General features: G+C 49.7%; 1 protein-coding gene across 1 annotated transcript in view; it reads left to right on the top strand.

Moving 5' to 3' along the window:
• KLF15 (Kruppel like factor 15) overlaps positions 1–93 on the top strand; it is an 8,421-nt gene extending 8,328 nt beyond the window's left edge. Inside the window, exon 5 of the mRNA XM_021707137.1 lies at positions 1–93. Within this exon, the coding sequence (XP_021562812.1) occupies positions 1–88 (88 nt within the window). The 3' untranslated portion in view covers positions 89–93.
• The last annotated feature ends 16,608 nt before the right edge of the window (positions 94–16,701 follow it).

The raw sequence follows: 16,701 nt of genomic DNA, 5'->3' as shown, positions 1-16,701 counted from the left end.
GAAGTTCGCGCGGAGCGACCACCTCTCCAAGCACGTCAAGGTGCACCGCTTCCCGCGCAGCAGCCGCGCCGTGCGCGCCGTGAACTGAGCGCCCCCCGCGCCCCCCAGCAATAATTTATTTGCCTCCTTCAGCGGGACGGCGACGAGGCCACCGGCGCCCTTGCTGGAGCCGCGAAGGGTGAACCCAGGGCCCGCCACCCGCTGCCTTTCTCGGGAGGACTCGGAGCCGCGCGCCCGCGTCCCTGGGGCTGGGCCCCGGCGCCCGGCTGGAGGCCAGACTCGTGCCTTCGCGCCTTCGTGCCTTCGCGCCTCCCCGCCTCCCCGCCTCCCCGCCTCCCGCCTCCCCGCCTCCCCGCCTCCCGCGGCGTCCTGGCTTCTGCTGCAGCCGCGGGCTGGAGGCTGGGCCTTGGGGGCCTGGCCCTTCTCCCACTGGGCGCCCCACCTGGGCCAAGGCCAGCACACTATTGCTTTGGAGGATGAAATACGGAGTTTTGAAATGTTCCGTTCCCAGAGGGAACCATGCTGGGGGAGAAGGAAGTAGGCCAAAAGTCCAGGGCTGCACTGTGGTGTGAGGGTGGCTTTGTCCAAGATGTCTCCCTCAGCACGATCCCAGAGGGCATGGGCAGGGCCGTGGGGGTGGTGGGCAGGGCAGAGCCTTGCAGCTGGGGCCTAATGCAGGAGAGAGGTGCAAAGTGTCCCCTCAATGGCAGTGCATGTGCTTGAGTTAAATGTTCAGGTCAGACAGACGGCCATAAGCGTGGACACCCAGCAGCTCCCGCCTCCTCCGGTTTCCCAGACAAATCTAGACACCAGCCTCTGGGACGACCTCTGGAGGAGGGGGCAGCAGACTGTGCTGAATGTGAAAGGACTAGGTAGAGCCTCCCAACCCTGATCTAGAAATGCATTCCTTATCTTGTCTAGAATTAATATCAAATGAACTTGCTTGTTTTGACAGGTTTATTTCACATCCTATGAATGTATGTAAATAAACTGTACATAGGTACATCTACATAAAATATCTTTTAATAACATATCAACATTTGTGTAAATTTGAAATTAAAAAAATCTATAAAGCTGGTGTACATATGTGACGATTATGTATATTTTCTTCGGTTCTTCATAAAAATATATTTACTTTGCCAATAAAAAGAAAAAAGAACTCGATAGCTTTTTGGCCTTCGTGTGCTCTGCTTTTCTGGGATGTGGAGATACTGGGGCTGTGTCTGTGTGTCTGCATTTACAGGGTTCAGGTGCCCTTGTTCTGCATCCAGAAGGAGACGGTCCCTTGTTCAACAGTGTAGACTTCCTGCACAGCCCAACTCGGTTCCAGCCGCCAGGATTCTGCTCATTCTCATGTCCAGGCCTGAAGTGCCATAAGTCTCAATCCAGCCCAATCCAGCCCATATTCCAGCCCTTCCTCCCCCCACTATGGGAAAAGCCATGGTGGGCAAGGCCAGTCTTGCGTTGATCGCCTGTCCCGACTTGCTGTTGGAGGCCCTTGCTGGCACCTCTAACCACCAAGCCCATTTGCGCTCTTGACCCCCCTAGATGCTGCTGTGTGCTGGCAGATCACGTACTCCCTGGGGCCTCCCCCAGGAGAGTGGCCATGCTGTTCACTGCTTGCCCAGGCAACGGGGAAAGCGTTAGGAATCTTGACCAGGCAAGGCGGAACTCGGAGAACCCCGTATGCGCACTTGGACCACCTCCTGTTCCCTCCCTAACTCCCCGGCAGGCTTGGGTCTCCAGAAAGAGGAGTGGCCCCAAGCCCCATGGGGAAGAGCCAGGGAGGTGGAGGCTGGTCAGCTTGCTTCAGCGGCTCACCTGGTGTGAGGTGCACAGCAAGAGAATGACCCTGGTTCACCCATCCACATGCTGTGGAAGGCAGCAACCTTCTAGAAGGGTCCCTTCCCCAAGACCCCACTCGTTAAAAGAGCCGGTACAAGTAGGGCAAGTGTTTCCCAGGGAGCCCCTCGGAGATCTGGAGACGGGGGCAGAGCCTCCGTGGATGTCCAGCAGAGAGAGGTCTACGTGAGGGGTGTGTGTGTGAAGGTCTATGTGAGAGACGTGTGTGTGAAGTCCTGCATCTTGGAAGTAGAGGCCATTGCTACTGCAGCCTTGGGAACTGACTGCACCTTGCCTGTTCTGTATAGGGGAAGCCGACAGGCATGGAGTGTCATGGGTGCCCAGCACACAACACAGCTGAGGGAGGATGGGCATCCCATCCTGACTGGCCCTGGCCCTGGGGAAAAGACTGGGCCTGGAGACCTCTGCCTTTTGCTCCTGACTGGATGTACCCGCTGTGGACAAACATGCGTTGGGGACGTGAGGCATTGATTTCCAGCTGTGTTAACGGAGGCTTTTCTCATCCATAAACAGGCAGTGCGGCCCCAGGCAAGAGGGACCTCAGAGGGTGGGGAGGCCTGTTGTCCTGCCAGGATGGTGACACGGGAGGTAGAGTGGCCTCACGTGCGCATGTGCCTCCTGTGCCAGGGACCAAGTGAACATGCAGCTCCACTCCTCTCAGTGTGTGTCCCCACGGCCCACTGGCCATCTTGTGGCAGGTAGTGCGGTGGGGGGGGGTCCGAGGCGCCGACTCAGCCTGGCTTCCAGGCTCTCACCTGAAGCATGTCTGTACCTCACGTGCACCTGCTCCCAGGTGAGTCTGCTTCACAGAGTTCTCCGCTGAAAGGGGCTCGGGCACAGCAAAGGACAGAGAGCAGGGCTGCAGGGGCTGGGCTGCCTGTTGACCCCGGTCTCAACTCCTTTGGTGGTTTCTGAAACCCCTCTGGATTTCAGTTTCTTCTCTCTGCAGAGCAGGTGTGAAGTCCCCAGGTGGCGGTGTGGTGTTGTGTGGCAACTGGATGGCAGCCAGTGCAGACCACCTCTCTGTGGGACGGAGGGCCCAGATGTGTGGCTCCACGCTTCCAGTGCCAGCCAGTCCACCGCTGCCTGGATGAAAATTCAATGTCTGTCGAGGCACCTGGCTGCGCCCCAGCCCCTTGGAGACCCCTGTGCCACTGCCTTTCTGACCCTCGGTGACTTCTGTGTCTGGAAGGGGGGTGTTTGTCTCTGCCTGAGAGTGGAGAAAGCTGACAGAGATATGGGCCAACAGGGTCTACAGTGATTGAAATAGGGGTGGAATCCAGAGGGTGGTGGAGCAGAAAACCCAACCATGACAAGCCCTTCACCACCCTGCGCAGTGCCCGGTCCCCAAGGCACAGAAGGGAAGGAAGTGCCACTTATTGATCATGGTGCCAGGTAGCATGTAAGCTAGGCTACAGTAAGGAAACCCCACTCACAGTGGCTTAAACAAAGCTTTAGACAGTCTCGGAGTGAGCTGTCTAGACTGATCTGGTTGGCCTTAGCAGGGGCACTGAGCCCTTTCTGCCTAGTTTCTCCTCCAAGGCCCAAGGACCAGGCCAGCCAGGGATGGGGAGTGCTTGGGGAGGGGAGGCATTGTTCTGCCCTACCCTCCAGGACTTGAGCTAGGATTTACAGGATCATGTCTACCTTCGTCCCATTGGCCAGAACTTAGTCACAGGGCCTCATCCACTGCTCGGGAAGCTGGAAAATGCATTCTTCATCTAGGAGGTGTGTACACAGCTAGAAAATGGGGTACGCGTTGCAGGGGAAAACAGGGAGCATCGTTGTGGAGGGCAGCCGGCAGCATCCGGGGCAAACACGTTGTTGCTGGGCTGCGTCCCCATCAGAGTCCCCTGCCTCAGGGACCCGGCGAAGCCACGTGGGGCTGGAGGAGTTCAGCTGCCTGTGACCTCATTCACACTCTCAGAAGGGCATCAGTTGTAAGCGAGGGACCAATGTCAGGCTTCCAGGGACCGCAGATCATCAGGACAGGAAACTCTGGGACCAGAGGAGCAGGAGACCCAGTGTGGGATGCCGTGGCTCAGATGCCAGTGTTGCAGATGACAGCATCCTGACTTCTGCAGACAAAAGCAAACCCTGGCCGTGCCACCACTGTCTGCTCCTGAGTAGGGTCCAGAGTCTACACAGGGCCCTGGAGGGAAGAGGGTAACAGAGGCAGAAAATCCCACAATCAGGACGTCTAGGGAAATTGTAGTTTTCTTGTGCTGTCTTTGCTCAGAGTATCAAAGGCCCCAGTGGGAGGACCCACCAGGAATGGACAGATTATTAACCTGCACAGCCAGAGGTGTGAGGAGGGGGATTCGAACCCATGCCAGGGACTGAGAATGGCACCAGGTCGATTCTGTCTGTGACAAGCACCGGGTTTGAATGAACCCTGCTTCCTGTGAGGATGGACAGAGATGAAGATAGGGCCAGTTCAAAAGAGGCAGAGTCAGGAAGAAAGCAGCATCCACAAGGCAAAGAGAGGGCACAATCATTGTCCCTGCAGGGCCCGGAGGGCTCTGGAAGTGCCCTGCTATCTTCAAGAGGGAAGAAGTAGTCATGGCTCCTGGGGGCCACACAGGCTGCCCCAGGAGAGCATGAGGACCAGGTGAAAAGAGAAGTGGAAGGGACAAGGGAGATCGCAGGAAACAAAACGCGAGGGCAGAATGAAAACCCGCATGGCAAAGGACATGAATAGGTACTTCTCAAAAGAGGACACACAGGCGGCCAACAAACATGAAAAAAATGCTCAACACCACAGACATCAGAGAAATGCAAATTAAAACCACAATAAGATGCCACCTCACACCAGTAAGAATAGCCATTATTAGAAAGTTAAAGAACAACGGATGTTGGCATGGTTGTGAAGAAAAGGGAACCCTCTCACCGGGCTCAGTGGCTCAGCCTTTCATCCCAGTACTTTGGTTGGACGAGGTGAGTGGATTGCCTGAGCCCACGGTTTGAGAACAGCCTGGGCAACATGGTGAGACCTTGTCTCTACAATAAATCAAAAATTAGCCGGGTATGGTAGTGCGTGCCTGCAGTTCCAGCTACTTGGAAAGCTGAGGCGGAAGGATCACTGGAGCTCAGCAGGTAGATGCCGGGGTGACTGTGAACATGCCACTCCACTCTAGCCTGGGTGAGGAAAGAGACTCCACCCCCCCCCCAAAAAAGAAAAGAAAATAGAAAAGGGAACCCTCATGCACTGTTTGGTGGGATTGTAAACTAGTTCAACCTCTATGGAAAACAGTCTGGAGATTTCTCAAAGAACTAAAAATTGAATGACCATTTGACCCAGCAATCCTACTACTAGGGATCTACCCCAAGGAAAAGAAATCAACATATAAAAAAGACACCTGTGTGCATATGTTCATTACAACACTATTCGCCATAGCAAAATCATGGAACCAACCTAAGTGCCCCCCAACAATCAACTGGATAAAGAAAGTGTGGTATGTATAGCACGTGGAATACTATGCAGCCATAAAAAAGAATGAAATCACATCCTTTGCAGCAACATGGATGGAGCTGGAGGTCATCATCCTAAGTGAACTGATTCAGAAACAGAAAACCAAACACTGCGTGTTCTCACTCATATGTGGGAGCTAAGCAGTCACAAAGATGGAAATAATAGACACTGGGGACACGAATGGAGGGGGAGGAGGATTGGGTGCAGAAACCATGTACAGAGCACAATGTTCACTATCTGGGAGAGTGGGCCACCTGAGACCCAATCCTCACCGCGACATAATATGTCCACGTGACAAACGTGCATGTATACCCCCTGAATCTAAAACAAAAACAAAAGCAAACAAATAAAAAACCCACAGAAAAACCAGGAGTGGCAGCTCATGCCTGCAATCCCAGCACTTCGGGAGGACGAGGTGGGAGGATCACCTGGACCTAGGAGTTTGAGACCAGCCTGGGCAGCATAATGAAACCTCATCTCCACAAAGAAGTCAACAGATTAGCTGAGCGTGGTGGCATGTGCCTGTAGTCCCAGCTACTCGGGAGGCAGAGGCAGGAGGATCACTTGAACGCGCGGTCAAGGCTGTGGGGAGCCATGATCTTGACACTGCCCTCCAGCCTAGGTGACAGAATGAGACCCCTAGCCAACGAAGACAAAAACGAACAACAAAACCCTCACAGGAGACAGCCAGGAGGGGTAAGTAAGGGGCAGCGGCTCCCAAGCCCTGCTGTGGAGGACAAAAGACCAGATTCAGAAGCGCAGACTCGGCTTGCATTCCACCGGGTCCTGCTGTGTGCCCCACAGCAGCCAGTCCTAGGAAGAAAGGAACACTCAGGACGGCAAAGAGGGAGCCCTCCTGGAGGTCTGCGCCCCCAGACCGGTGACTGGTCAGCCACGGCTGTCCCTTTCCCAGTCCCTCTGCTCTGCTCTCCAAGCCCATGTGGGACAGGACACACCAGCACTGGCCACTGAGAGGGACTGGAGGCTGTTCCCAGGCTGTTCTTGGAAACCAGCTGGGACGTTCCCTGCTGTTTCCGGCATCTGAGTTCTGTGAATTTGGCCTCAACCCTGAGCTGAGCTGACACTGAGACACACCAAGAGCAGTCTCAGGACTGGCAGCTTCTAGAATGAGAGTTAGGTTCAGGACCGCCACCGCTCTTTCTGAAAACAGCGTCAAGACGCGAGCTGACTGGGTGGGAGTCGAGGAAAGGGAGGAGCTCAAAGGCAAGGTGGTCGGAGCTGGAAATGCCTGGCAAAAAGGGTAAAAACACATGTCTGTAGAGCACCTTGAAATACTTGCAAGCGTGTCCTAACACCCAAGTGCAGATGTCAGGTATCGTTAGAGAAAGAGGAGAACGTTTGTGATGTGAACGTGATAAAGCAATACCAGTCTGCTTGCTACTGCTTTGTAATCCCCTGACGTGGACAGACCAGGATTGGTCTTTGTCTTAGGCACAGAATGAAGGAATGAGCCCGATGACGTTTCTGTTGGGTTCAATGGTAACTGGCTGAACAGCTGTCCCCAGAGGGCTCTGTTTAGTGCACCGAGTCACCTTGACAGAGGAAGGAGGGCCATCTGCCTGTTTCCACAGCCAAGTGGGGGGCGTTCTTCCTTCTGTGAGCCCCCTGGGGAAGATGTGACCACTCGCACTGGCATGGGGCTGCTGGGAAGACAGGGAGATGATGGTCCCATCAGGGGACACCCAGGCTTGTGTGTGTGCCACACACAGGAGCTCTGGCTCCCACCTGTGTGTCAGTTAGAGTATGAAGACATAGTGGGAGGGGGGTGCTCTGACTGCCCTCTCCCAGCCACCCTGAGCCGGTGGTCTTGTTAGAAGCCTGGGTGCGTCTCGGGTCTCCCGATGCCAGTGTCCCCTCATTAGTCTCTTAGGTGAACAACATGCATTCCAGATGGTCATGGACCCCTCAAAACTCTGCTTTGGTTGTATGTGACCCCTCAGCTAGTCTGAAAGAGTTGCTACTCTGGCAGTCACTGTTTGTGCAGCCTTTCCTGAAGATTTATGTGGTCACTTGGCCCCAAACATTTCACTTGAAAAACCCCTATTTAATGCTTCTGTTTAAATAATATCATGAAATAATATAATATAATTCTGTTTATAAAATATAAACAACATAATTATAACATGCATATTAATATATGCCATATATAATATGCTAGCATATAACAAAATATACTAATATAATATGATAATAGATAACTAAATGATATAATTATATCTGCATGCACACACATAGCTAGTTTATTTCCTCCTTTTCTTTTTCTTTCTTTTTTTTTTTTTTTTGAGTTGGAGTCTCACTCTGTCACCCAGACTGGAGTGCAGTGGCCGCTCCCGGCCACCACAGCCTCGACCTGCTGGGCTCCGGCGATCCTTCCGCCTCAGCCTTCCAAGTGGCCGGAATTACAGGCATGCGCTACCACGTCCAGCCGATTTTTTAATTTATTGTAGAGATGAGGTCTCGCTGCCCAGGCGGGTCTCAAACCCGTGGACTAGGCAATCCACTCACCTCAGCCTCCCAAAGGTGCAGGATTACAGGCTGAGCCACCGAGCCCGGCTTATAGGTAGTTTAAATAGCAATACTGTATTTTACATTTCAATAACAGAACTACATCATATGTGACATAACTAAAAATTATACTTGTACGTGACCAGCACCATCTCTGCAAGGTGCCCCAGACACTTGCTGTTCCCTGCCTCTTTAAGTGAACAGAATTTAGAGCCAGACTCCCTGTAAGGTACGATAACAGCACCTTCCTCATGGGGTCATTGTGTGGACTAAATGGGCTCAAATATGAAACATACTTAGAATAGCATCGGGCAAACGCTGTAGATATTGATGGTGTTTTTGATTACCATCCATTATTTCATGGGTATGCCCTTAATATCCACCCCCTCACACCAAAAGACTTATTTAACAAGACGTTTCTTCTCAGTGAATGCAGTACTCCTCCCAACAGATGTTTTATTAAACCAAATGTGCTCTGGCATCAGCAGCTGAACAACTTACTTGCAAGTGGGTCTTGAAGGGTGCGCTTACTCCCTTACAGGGTGATTGCAAGGCTCTGTTTAAGTAACATTTTCTCAGTGTTCATTCTCAGGTCATTAAATAATTAACAGTGGGGGGAATTAAAAACTGATGTGTTCAAGTCACTGTGGATTAAGTATCAAGCAATAAATGAGATAAAACCCATCTGAAATTAGTTGTAAAAGGCCATGTGTTTCCCAAGTTTTGTTGGCATTTTCCTAGGAAGTGAATCATTGGACTGTTCTATTCAATACCCGACACCTGGGACTTCTGACACCTGTGTCCTCTTGTACCATCACTCCTTCCATCCTCTCAGAGGGCCAGCCTCTACATCTGTAAGGAGGGTGCCCAACATGTGCCCTATCCTGAGGAGCCTGGGTCCAGGGGTCGACTGTATCCTGGAATAACTGGGCGGCCTCAGGTATTAAGAGGATGCACCTAGAAAGGCCAGGTGGACCCTCTGTACCTCACAATGGGGGCTGGTGACTCAAGTTTGGGGGCATGGAGGTGAGTGTGAGGGGCATATCCTCATGATGAGGGCAGAGCTCCCAGAGAGCAAGGCCACTGTGCAAGCTCATTTCAGATCTCTGCTCCTGTCCTGTCTCCATGTCACAAGTCACACAGACAAGCCCAGTAAGAGCACATGGCAAGGGCCATATGAGAATGGAGGGTCCATCGCTGGGGCCATCACTGCAATTGGAAACCAACCAGAAACCATAATAATAAGTAGCATTCATGACTTTCACCACGGCGAGAAAAATCACAAACAACACAGTAGTTAACTGCTAAAAAATGTGGGAGGATGATGAAATGATCATGGAAAACATAAAGAAGACCAGTTGGAGTTGCCTGCCATTTTTCTGGTATGGGGATACTCAGTATTTGTGAAGATTCCAATTTTCATCATATTGGTTTATAATGCAATTCTAGTACGAACTCTAAGAGGATTTTTAAAAATGAAACTTGATTCTAAAGTTTATCCAAATAAGCCAGGTGTGACAGCGCGCACCTGTAGCTCTGGCTACTTGGAAGACTGAGGCAGAAGGATTGCCGGAGCACAGCAGGTCAACGCTGGGGTGGCCATGAGCGTGCCACTGCACTCCAGCCTGGGTGACAGAGTGAGACTCCAACTAAAAAATAATCATAATAAAAATAAATAAATAAAGTTCATCCAGAGGAGCACAATATTACATGATGGTTGTGGTGGTGGGGAGCTTGCCTTACAGATGACCAGACCATCCTATAGAGGTTAACAACATCTTACATGTAATATTAGAACAGACAAAGGCAAATAAGACATGAGGCAGAATAAGAACAGAAAAGGACCCACATACTTATGGAGATCTAATGTAAGATATCTTAATATGAGGCAGTGATACAACTGGTTATTCATATGATAAAAGAGGAAAGACCAGACTTTTCCTCACACCATATACAGAAAATCCCCTCCAGGCAGATTGAAGAACCAACCGTCAGCACTCAGTGGTAAAAGTACAAGAAATAACAGGACTTAGAAGCCATCTGGAAATGAAAGTTATGCTTGACACCAACACTTAGACTCCTATGAAAGAAGAGACACCTCGTGAATGAAGTTAGAAGACAGACACTAGACCTGGATAGAACTAATATATCTGGAATGCATAAAACTGTTCTACAAATTAACAGGTGAAATGTAAAAATCCCCAGAGAAAAATAAGCAATGGGTATAAACTAGTAACTTACAAGAAAAAGAAATGCAAATAAACACATGAAAAAGTACCCTGTAAATATACAGAAAAATAAAAACAACGATAGATCCTGTTTATGCTTGACTAGACTGGAAAAAACATAAAAGACAGATCTTATTCAGGGTAGGCAAGTGTAGGGGAAGCAGTTATTCTCATTTCTGTTGATTATAGTAGTTGCTTTTTGGAGGATAATTTGGCAAAATTTATCAACATGTAAAATGTGACCATTCTTTGACCCAGCAAACCCACCATTAAAAATCCGGGTATAAATTACACGTGTACAAGTCTGTTCTTTTTATTTTTGTACAACTATTATTTATAACAGTCAACATTTTGGGAACAACCTAAACATTTACTCATGGAGGATTGGGTGGATAAATTATGGTGCCCAGAAATGAGATCTTTACTTGACTGCCAGTGAAATGGTCATACTTATACAAAATTTATATGTTATATAAAAACGATATGTAGGCTTCCATGTTTGGGATCATCCTACGCACACAGGCTTGAAGGTAGGTGTTGGTTAGCAGCCTTGGCAACTCTCCCTGAATAGAAGGAGCCACAGGACACGGGAGGCCTGCAGGGTGGAAGTGCAGGCACCGACAGAGCGGGTCCAGTGCCTGAGCAAATGTCTTCTGCTTGATGGAGAAGACATACCTGGCGCTGGACCCCAGCTCACCATGGCCCCTGACCTCTCACCATAGCCCCCACTGACAACCTGGCTCTGGCCTCGCCCCAACTGGCTGTCCTCAGAGGGAAAGTGAGAGCTCATAAGGTCCTACAAGAGTTGTTTGCACCTCCCGCACTCCCATTCAGACCCCACCACCTGCTCCACGTCTTGCTTAGTCTACTCCACTGATTCAGAAAACACTGGGCAGCTTCTGCCTGGTCGGCTTGGCGATGGCCGTCCCCTCCTCCTGGGGCTCGCTCTCCCTTCAGCATTTCCTCAGATCCTTCCTCACTTTCTTCAAGTCTGTGTGTGGATGTTACTGCATCTGAGGGGACTTCCTGTCTGCCTGTTTAAAGCCACATCCCACAAGTGTCAAGAGCGTGAAAGACAAGGAAAAAACGAAGGAATTGCCCATTAGACCAAAAGACACGATGACTGCATGCCGTGGGGGATCGTGCGCTGTATCCCAAGATGGGCAAAGGACCCTCGTGGAGAACGGGGAAGCCGAAGAAAGTCAAGTTTATCAGGAGCATTGCACCCATCTTCTCCCTTGGTCTGGATAAATGCACCCTGGTTCTGTGATGTGTTACCACGGGGAGGCTGGTCGGGGGGGAGTGTCCAGGAACCCTTTACATTATTTAGACTGCAGAGCTTGCAAGTCTAAAATCTGAATGTTAAAAAGTTAAATTAGTAATTAATCAATTAACTATGGATTTAATTAGTCATAGTTACTTTAAAAATAAAGGTATTAAAATAATTAATAATTACTTAAACTAAATATAATGGTTGAAAGCCAACCAGAGTTGCCCTGCCAGCGCCCTTCACTCCCCTCCCTGCCTCTCTTTATGGCACTTTCTGGACTCACTTGCTCACTTGGGGCCCACTGTCTGTCTTCTACACTAGAATGTGCTTCCTGAGCACAGGTTCCGTCTGCTTTGTAAGCGGTGCTGTCAACCCAGCTCCTAGAATAAAGACCATCACAGTAATCCATACATTGTAGTTTCCGAGCACCCAATTGATTTACCCTCTTCTCCATCAGTACATGTTCTCAAATGTTTGCTGATATAAATAACGCCATAAAGAACGAACGTGTAAACATATGATTACACCTGGATTTTTCACAAAGAGCTTGCAGCATCAAAAAGCATATGTTTTAAATGTTGATAAATTTGCCCAAATTATCCTCCAAAAAGCAATCGTGCTGGGAACATCATTTACTCATTTATTCAGTTTATTATCTGTCTTTCCGTACCAGAGCATAAGTGGTGTGCGAACAGGGCTTTACCTGATTTGTTCAGTGCTGTAAGCCTAGCTCCCGGAAAGAATATGTGTGGAACGAATAGTGTGGGCAGGCAAGAGCTACTGCTGTAGTTGATAGAATAAGATATAGAGGCTTAAATCTCTTATTTAAAGTCATGAAGCTACTGTGGTAGACAGAAGAGGGGTCCCTCAAAGATGTTTATGCCCTCGTCCTCAGGATCTGGGAAGAAGTAGGAACAGAAGAGACTGTTTGCAGATGTGATTAAGAGATAACCCTGGGTGGGTCCAGTGTAATCATGGCTCCTCGTGTGAGGAAAGAAGGAGGTATGCAGACAGGCAGAGGTCAGGGAGAGACTGGGAGGTCCCAGCTGTGGCCCTGAAGGTGGAGGCAGGACCAGGAGCCAAGGAATGCAGGCAGCCACCAGGAGCTAAAAAATTCAAGGAGATGGAGTCTCCGTCAGAGCCTGCAGGAGGAACCAGACTTGCTGACACCTTGGCTCTAGGAGTTCTGATCTCTAGAACTGTAAGGAAGCAAATGAGTGTTGTTTTAAACTGCCCAGTTTGTGTTCGCTGTTACAACAACAGCAGAAAATTAATCGGGCACCAGTAGAAGAATTAAGATAAAACTATATATCCCAACATGAGCTGCAGAGAGTGGTAAAGAGGGGAGGAAAGTGAGGCAGCGAAAGCCTCAGCTTTATAACTGGAGACCTAGAGGTGGACCCTAAAGCCAGTGACTCTGGACACAGTTATTTCATGTTTTAAGGAGCAGAATGCTGGAACGACTGCCATCAAAACAGTTTAAGCCAGCTGCCTTGGACCTGAAGGTGGATGAGCAAGGCTGTCATCTGCCCCCATTTGTTCTCTGGTATACATTAATTTGGTGTCATGTGCGCATCTGATTTTCTTAAATACTCTTTACAAGCCTGCCACATTTATTCCTGCTCAGGGACTCTGAAAAGGCGAGGAACTGTCACAGCAGTGCCACCCTTGGAGCCCATGCAGGGTCCATCCCAGACCCGGCGACCACAGTAACTGCCAGTGTCCACATCCAGCAGGAATGCCCAGCAATTGCAAGAACAGGACCTTGAGTCAAAGAAGGAAGGCACCAAATCCACTACTGGGCTACGGACTGGGGATGTGTCCCTCGCTCAGGGGTCTCCAAAACCCAGGCCATGGACCGGTACCAGTCTGTAGTCTGTTAGAAACCGTGCCACAGAGGAGGAGGCGAGTGGTGGGTGAGTGACTAAAGCTTCATCTGTGTTTGCAGTCACTCCCCATCGCTTGCATTACCACCTGAGCTCCACCTTCTGTCAGATCAGCAGCAGCATTAGATTCTCACAGGAGTGTGAACCCTACTGTGAACTGCATGAGCGAGGGATCTAGGATGCATGCTCCTTACAAGAATCTAATGCCTGCTGAACTGAAGTGCTGGTGCTGTATATTTCATTACACAATACAATGTAATAATAGTACACAATAAATAAAGTACACAATAAATAGTACACAATAAATGTAATGTACTTGAATCATCCTGAAACCAACCCCCCATCCACCCCACCCCTGGTCTGTGGAAAAATTGTCTTCCACGAAACTGGCCCCTGATGTCAAAAAGGTTGGAGACCACTGTCCTAGGGGACACGCCTCCTGTCCCACCTCACACGGGAGCTTGTAGGGTTATGTCCATCTTCACAGAGGTCATGACGGGCATGGGCAATGGATAGCCACCCACCTTGCTGTGCCCACACAGGTGCTGGCTCAGCTAATGTCTGGACTGTGTGTGTGCGTGGCTTGTTCACCTGCATGCACAGTTACAGATTCGGCGATGGCCTTGGTGCCCGCTGGTCAGCTCCATCCTGGAGCAGGAGGTCAGAGCATCCTCGGGGACTCAGCCCACCCCTTCCCCACAGCAGACTTGGCAACTAGAACGTGGCCCTGGCCCCTGGGGCCTCAGTTTCCTTGTCTGTTAATGGTGTATTTGACAAGGGTCCTTCCCCACCGATGTGTTAGGATCCCTCGGTGGGATGGGTATTGAAGGATTCAGTTCTGCCTGGGTCTCCCGCATTGGTAGTGCTCTGTAGAAGACACAGAGACGTGGCAACAGAGACAGAGCCTTGGCCACCAGCTCCCGCCCTTTCTGGCTGTGTCACGGGGTGAGTCAAGTCCCTCCTGAGCTCCAGTTTCCTCACCAGCCTCACCAGGATGCTCATCATCCTCACCCTGTCTTCTTAAGGGCTAACGATCCTAAGCAGGCATCCCAGAGGGCCCGACCCTGGCAGCTGAGCTTTGGTGAAGCAAGGGAGGCTCACTGCCCAGCCCTCTTCTCCCCCCAAAAAACAGACTCCCGGAGTGCTGTTTGATGGCATCCCGCATTTCATCAGAGATTCTCTTTCTCTGAACTCTGCTTCCAGCAGAGTTGGGAAAGGCCAAGCAAGTGGCCCAAAGGACAACTCTGGCTTCTTCCCGGGGCTGCTGAGAGAGAGGGCCCAGCATCCACGGGTAATCTTGGGCATTCAGAAGACTGCTCCCTAGCCTATGGCTGGTACAACTGCACATGTGTGTGTACATATGTGTGTGCAAGTGTGCAGTATGTGTGTGCATGTGTAGCCAGGTGAGCTCAGGCATGTGTACACAGAAATACACACCTCCCCTCTGTGTGTGTGTGTGACCTAGGGTTGCATGGCATCGTGCATTCATATAGACACACAGGACTGTGCCCAGGCTCTTGCATGGGTGTGCTGACATTCATATCTGTGTGCTTGGGAGCCTGTGATGGCCCTGCTGCCAATTCCAGCTCATGGTTTCATTTTGTTTGGCTGGTATCATGTGTCAAAAAAAATCAGAGCCAGAATTTAAAAGCCAGAAGATTTCTTTTAATAAAAATATTGATTGATTGATTGATTGTAGAGATGGTGTCTTGCTTTGTTGCCTAGGCTAGTCTCAAACTCCTGGCCTCAAGTGGTCCTCCTGCCTCAGCCTCCCAACACGTGCCTCCCTCCTCACCACTGTGCCTAGTTTAAAAGCCAGAAAATCTTACATAGAAATCTATATATTCAGCTTCTTTTGAAAAATGGTAAGGTAGTACTGGATCCTGTTCCTGCAAGGCATCCACATAGCCCATAGGTTATGTCCCGCCCTGCCCTGCTAAAGGGGTCATGCGATCTCCAGCTTGTCAGAGTCCTCACCACTCCCTATCATTTCACACTTTACTGGCCTCATGCATTTTATGTTATCTCCTTGGTCCCTCTAGGAATCTGTAATACTTAGCTACAGTCCAACAGTTTAGTAGCATGTCCAAGACTGGTCCGCAGTGTTCCCCCACTCTGGCCTGACCAGTTTCCTCACCCACCACCTCCATCCACCCTGAGCCACTTTGCCCAAGTAATCACTCTGGCCCTAACCTAGGCATCTCCTGATGCTGCTCCCTGGTCTGCTGTGTCCCCTTCACCCTCCATCTCACCTGGAGTCTACTTTTCCTTCAGTTCACTTTCCTCTGTGCCCCACCCTAGCCTGCTGGACTTCACTGGCAGTCGCACTGCTGGCAGGTTACATGAAAAGGTTATTATCTTGTAAGCTGGAGCTAGATTTCAAGGTATGGGAAAAATCCTTGATAAACTCTTGGTGTAAAAGGTGGGGCATGATCGTGATCAGCCAAATCATGATCAGCCAAGTACTTCATAAAAGCAAACGAAGTACTCTCAAAATGTAAAAATAAGGAAATGAACAACCTGATTTAAAACCGGGCAAAAGACCTGAACAGACATCTCCCCAAAGATTTATAGGTGGAAAATAAGCATATGAAAAGATGCTTAACATCACAGGTCACTGGGGAAATGCAAATTAAAATGACAGTGAGATACCACTGCACACCTATCAGAATGGCCAAAATTCAGAACACTGGAAATATCAAATGCTGGCGAGGACGTGGAACAACAAGAACTGTCACTCATGGCTGGTGGGAATGCAAAATGGCATATCCACTTTTTTTTTGCCAACTTCTTGCAGAACTAAGCATATGCTTACTGTATGATCCAGCAAGCACGCTCCTTAGTATTTACCCAAATGAACAGAAAATTTATATCCACTAAAAAAACTGCATGCAGATGTTTGCAGTAGCTTTATTCATAACTGAGAAAACTTGGAAGCAACCGAGATGTTCTTCAGCAGGTGCATAGATAAATAAACTGTGGCATATCCAGACAATAGGATATTATTCAGTGCTAAAAAGAAGTGGCGATCAAGCCACGAAAGTACATAGAGGAACCTTAAATACACGCTAGTAAGGGAAAGAAGCCAATCTGAAAAGGCTACATACTGTATGATTCCAACTCCATGACATTCTGGAAAGGCAGCACTGTGGAGACAGTGGGAAGACGAGTGGCTGCCAGGGCCAGAGGAAGGAGGGGGGCAGAGTGGACAGGCAGAGCACAGGAGATTTTTAGGGCGGTGAAACTTCTCTGTGTGATCATGTAATGGACAAACAGAATGCACAAGAGCGAGACCTCGTGTAAACTGTGGACCGTGGGGGAATCAAGATGTGTCCACACAGGCTCATCGATGATAACAAATGCACCTCTCTGGGAGGTGTTGATAACAGGGAAGGGTGTGTGTGGAGGGACAGGGAATATGTGAGAAATCTGCACTTTCCAATCAATTTTTCTGTG

Source organism: Carlito syrichta, unplaced genomic scaffold, assembly GCF_000164805.1.
Source record: "Carlito syrichta isolate Samal-C Ts95f unplaced genomic scaffold, Tarsius_syrichta-2.0.1 Scaffold316392, whole genome shotgun sequence".
NCBI lineage: Eukaryota > Metazoa > Chordata > Mammalia > Primates > Tarsiidae > Carlito > Carlito syrichta.
The sequence above is the reverse complement of the archived record's forward strand: the minus strand, read 5'-3'. Positions and strand labels throughout refer to the sequence as shown.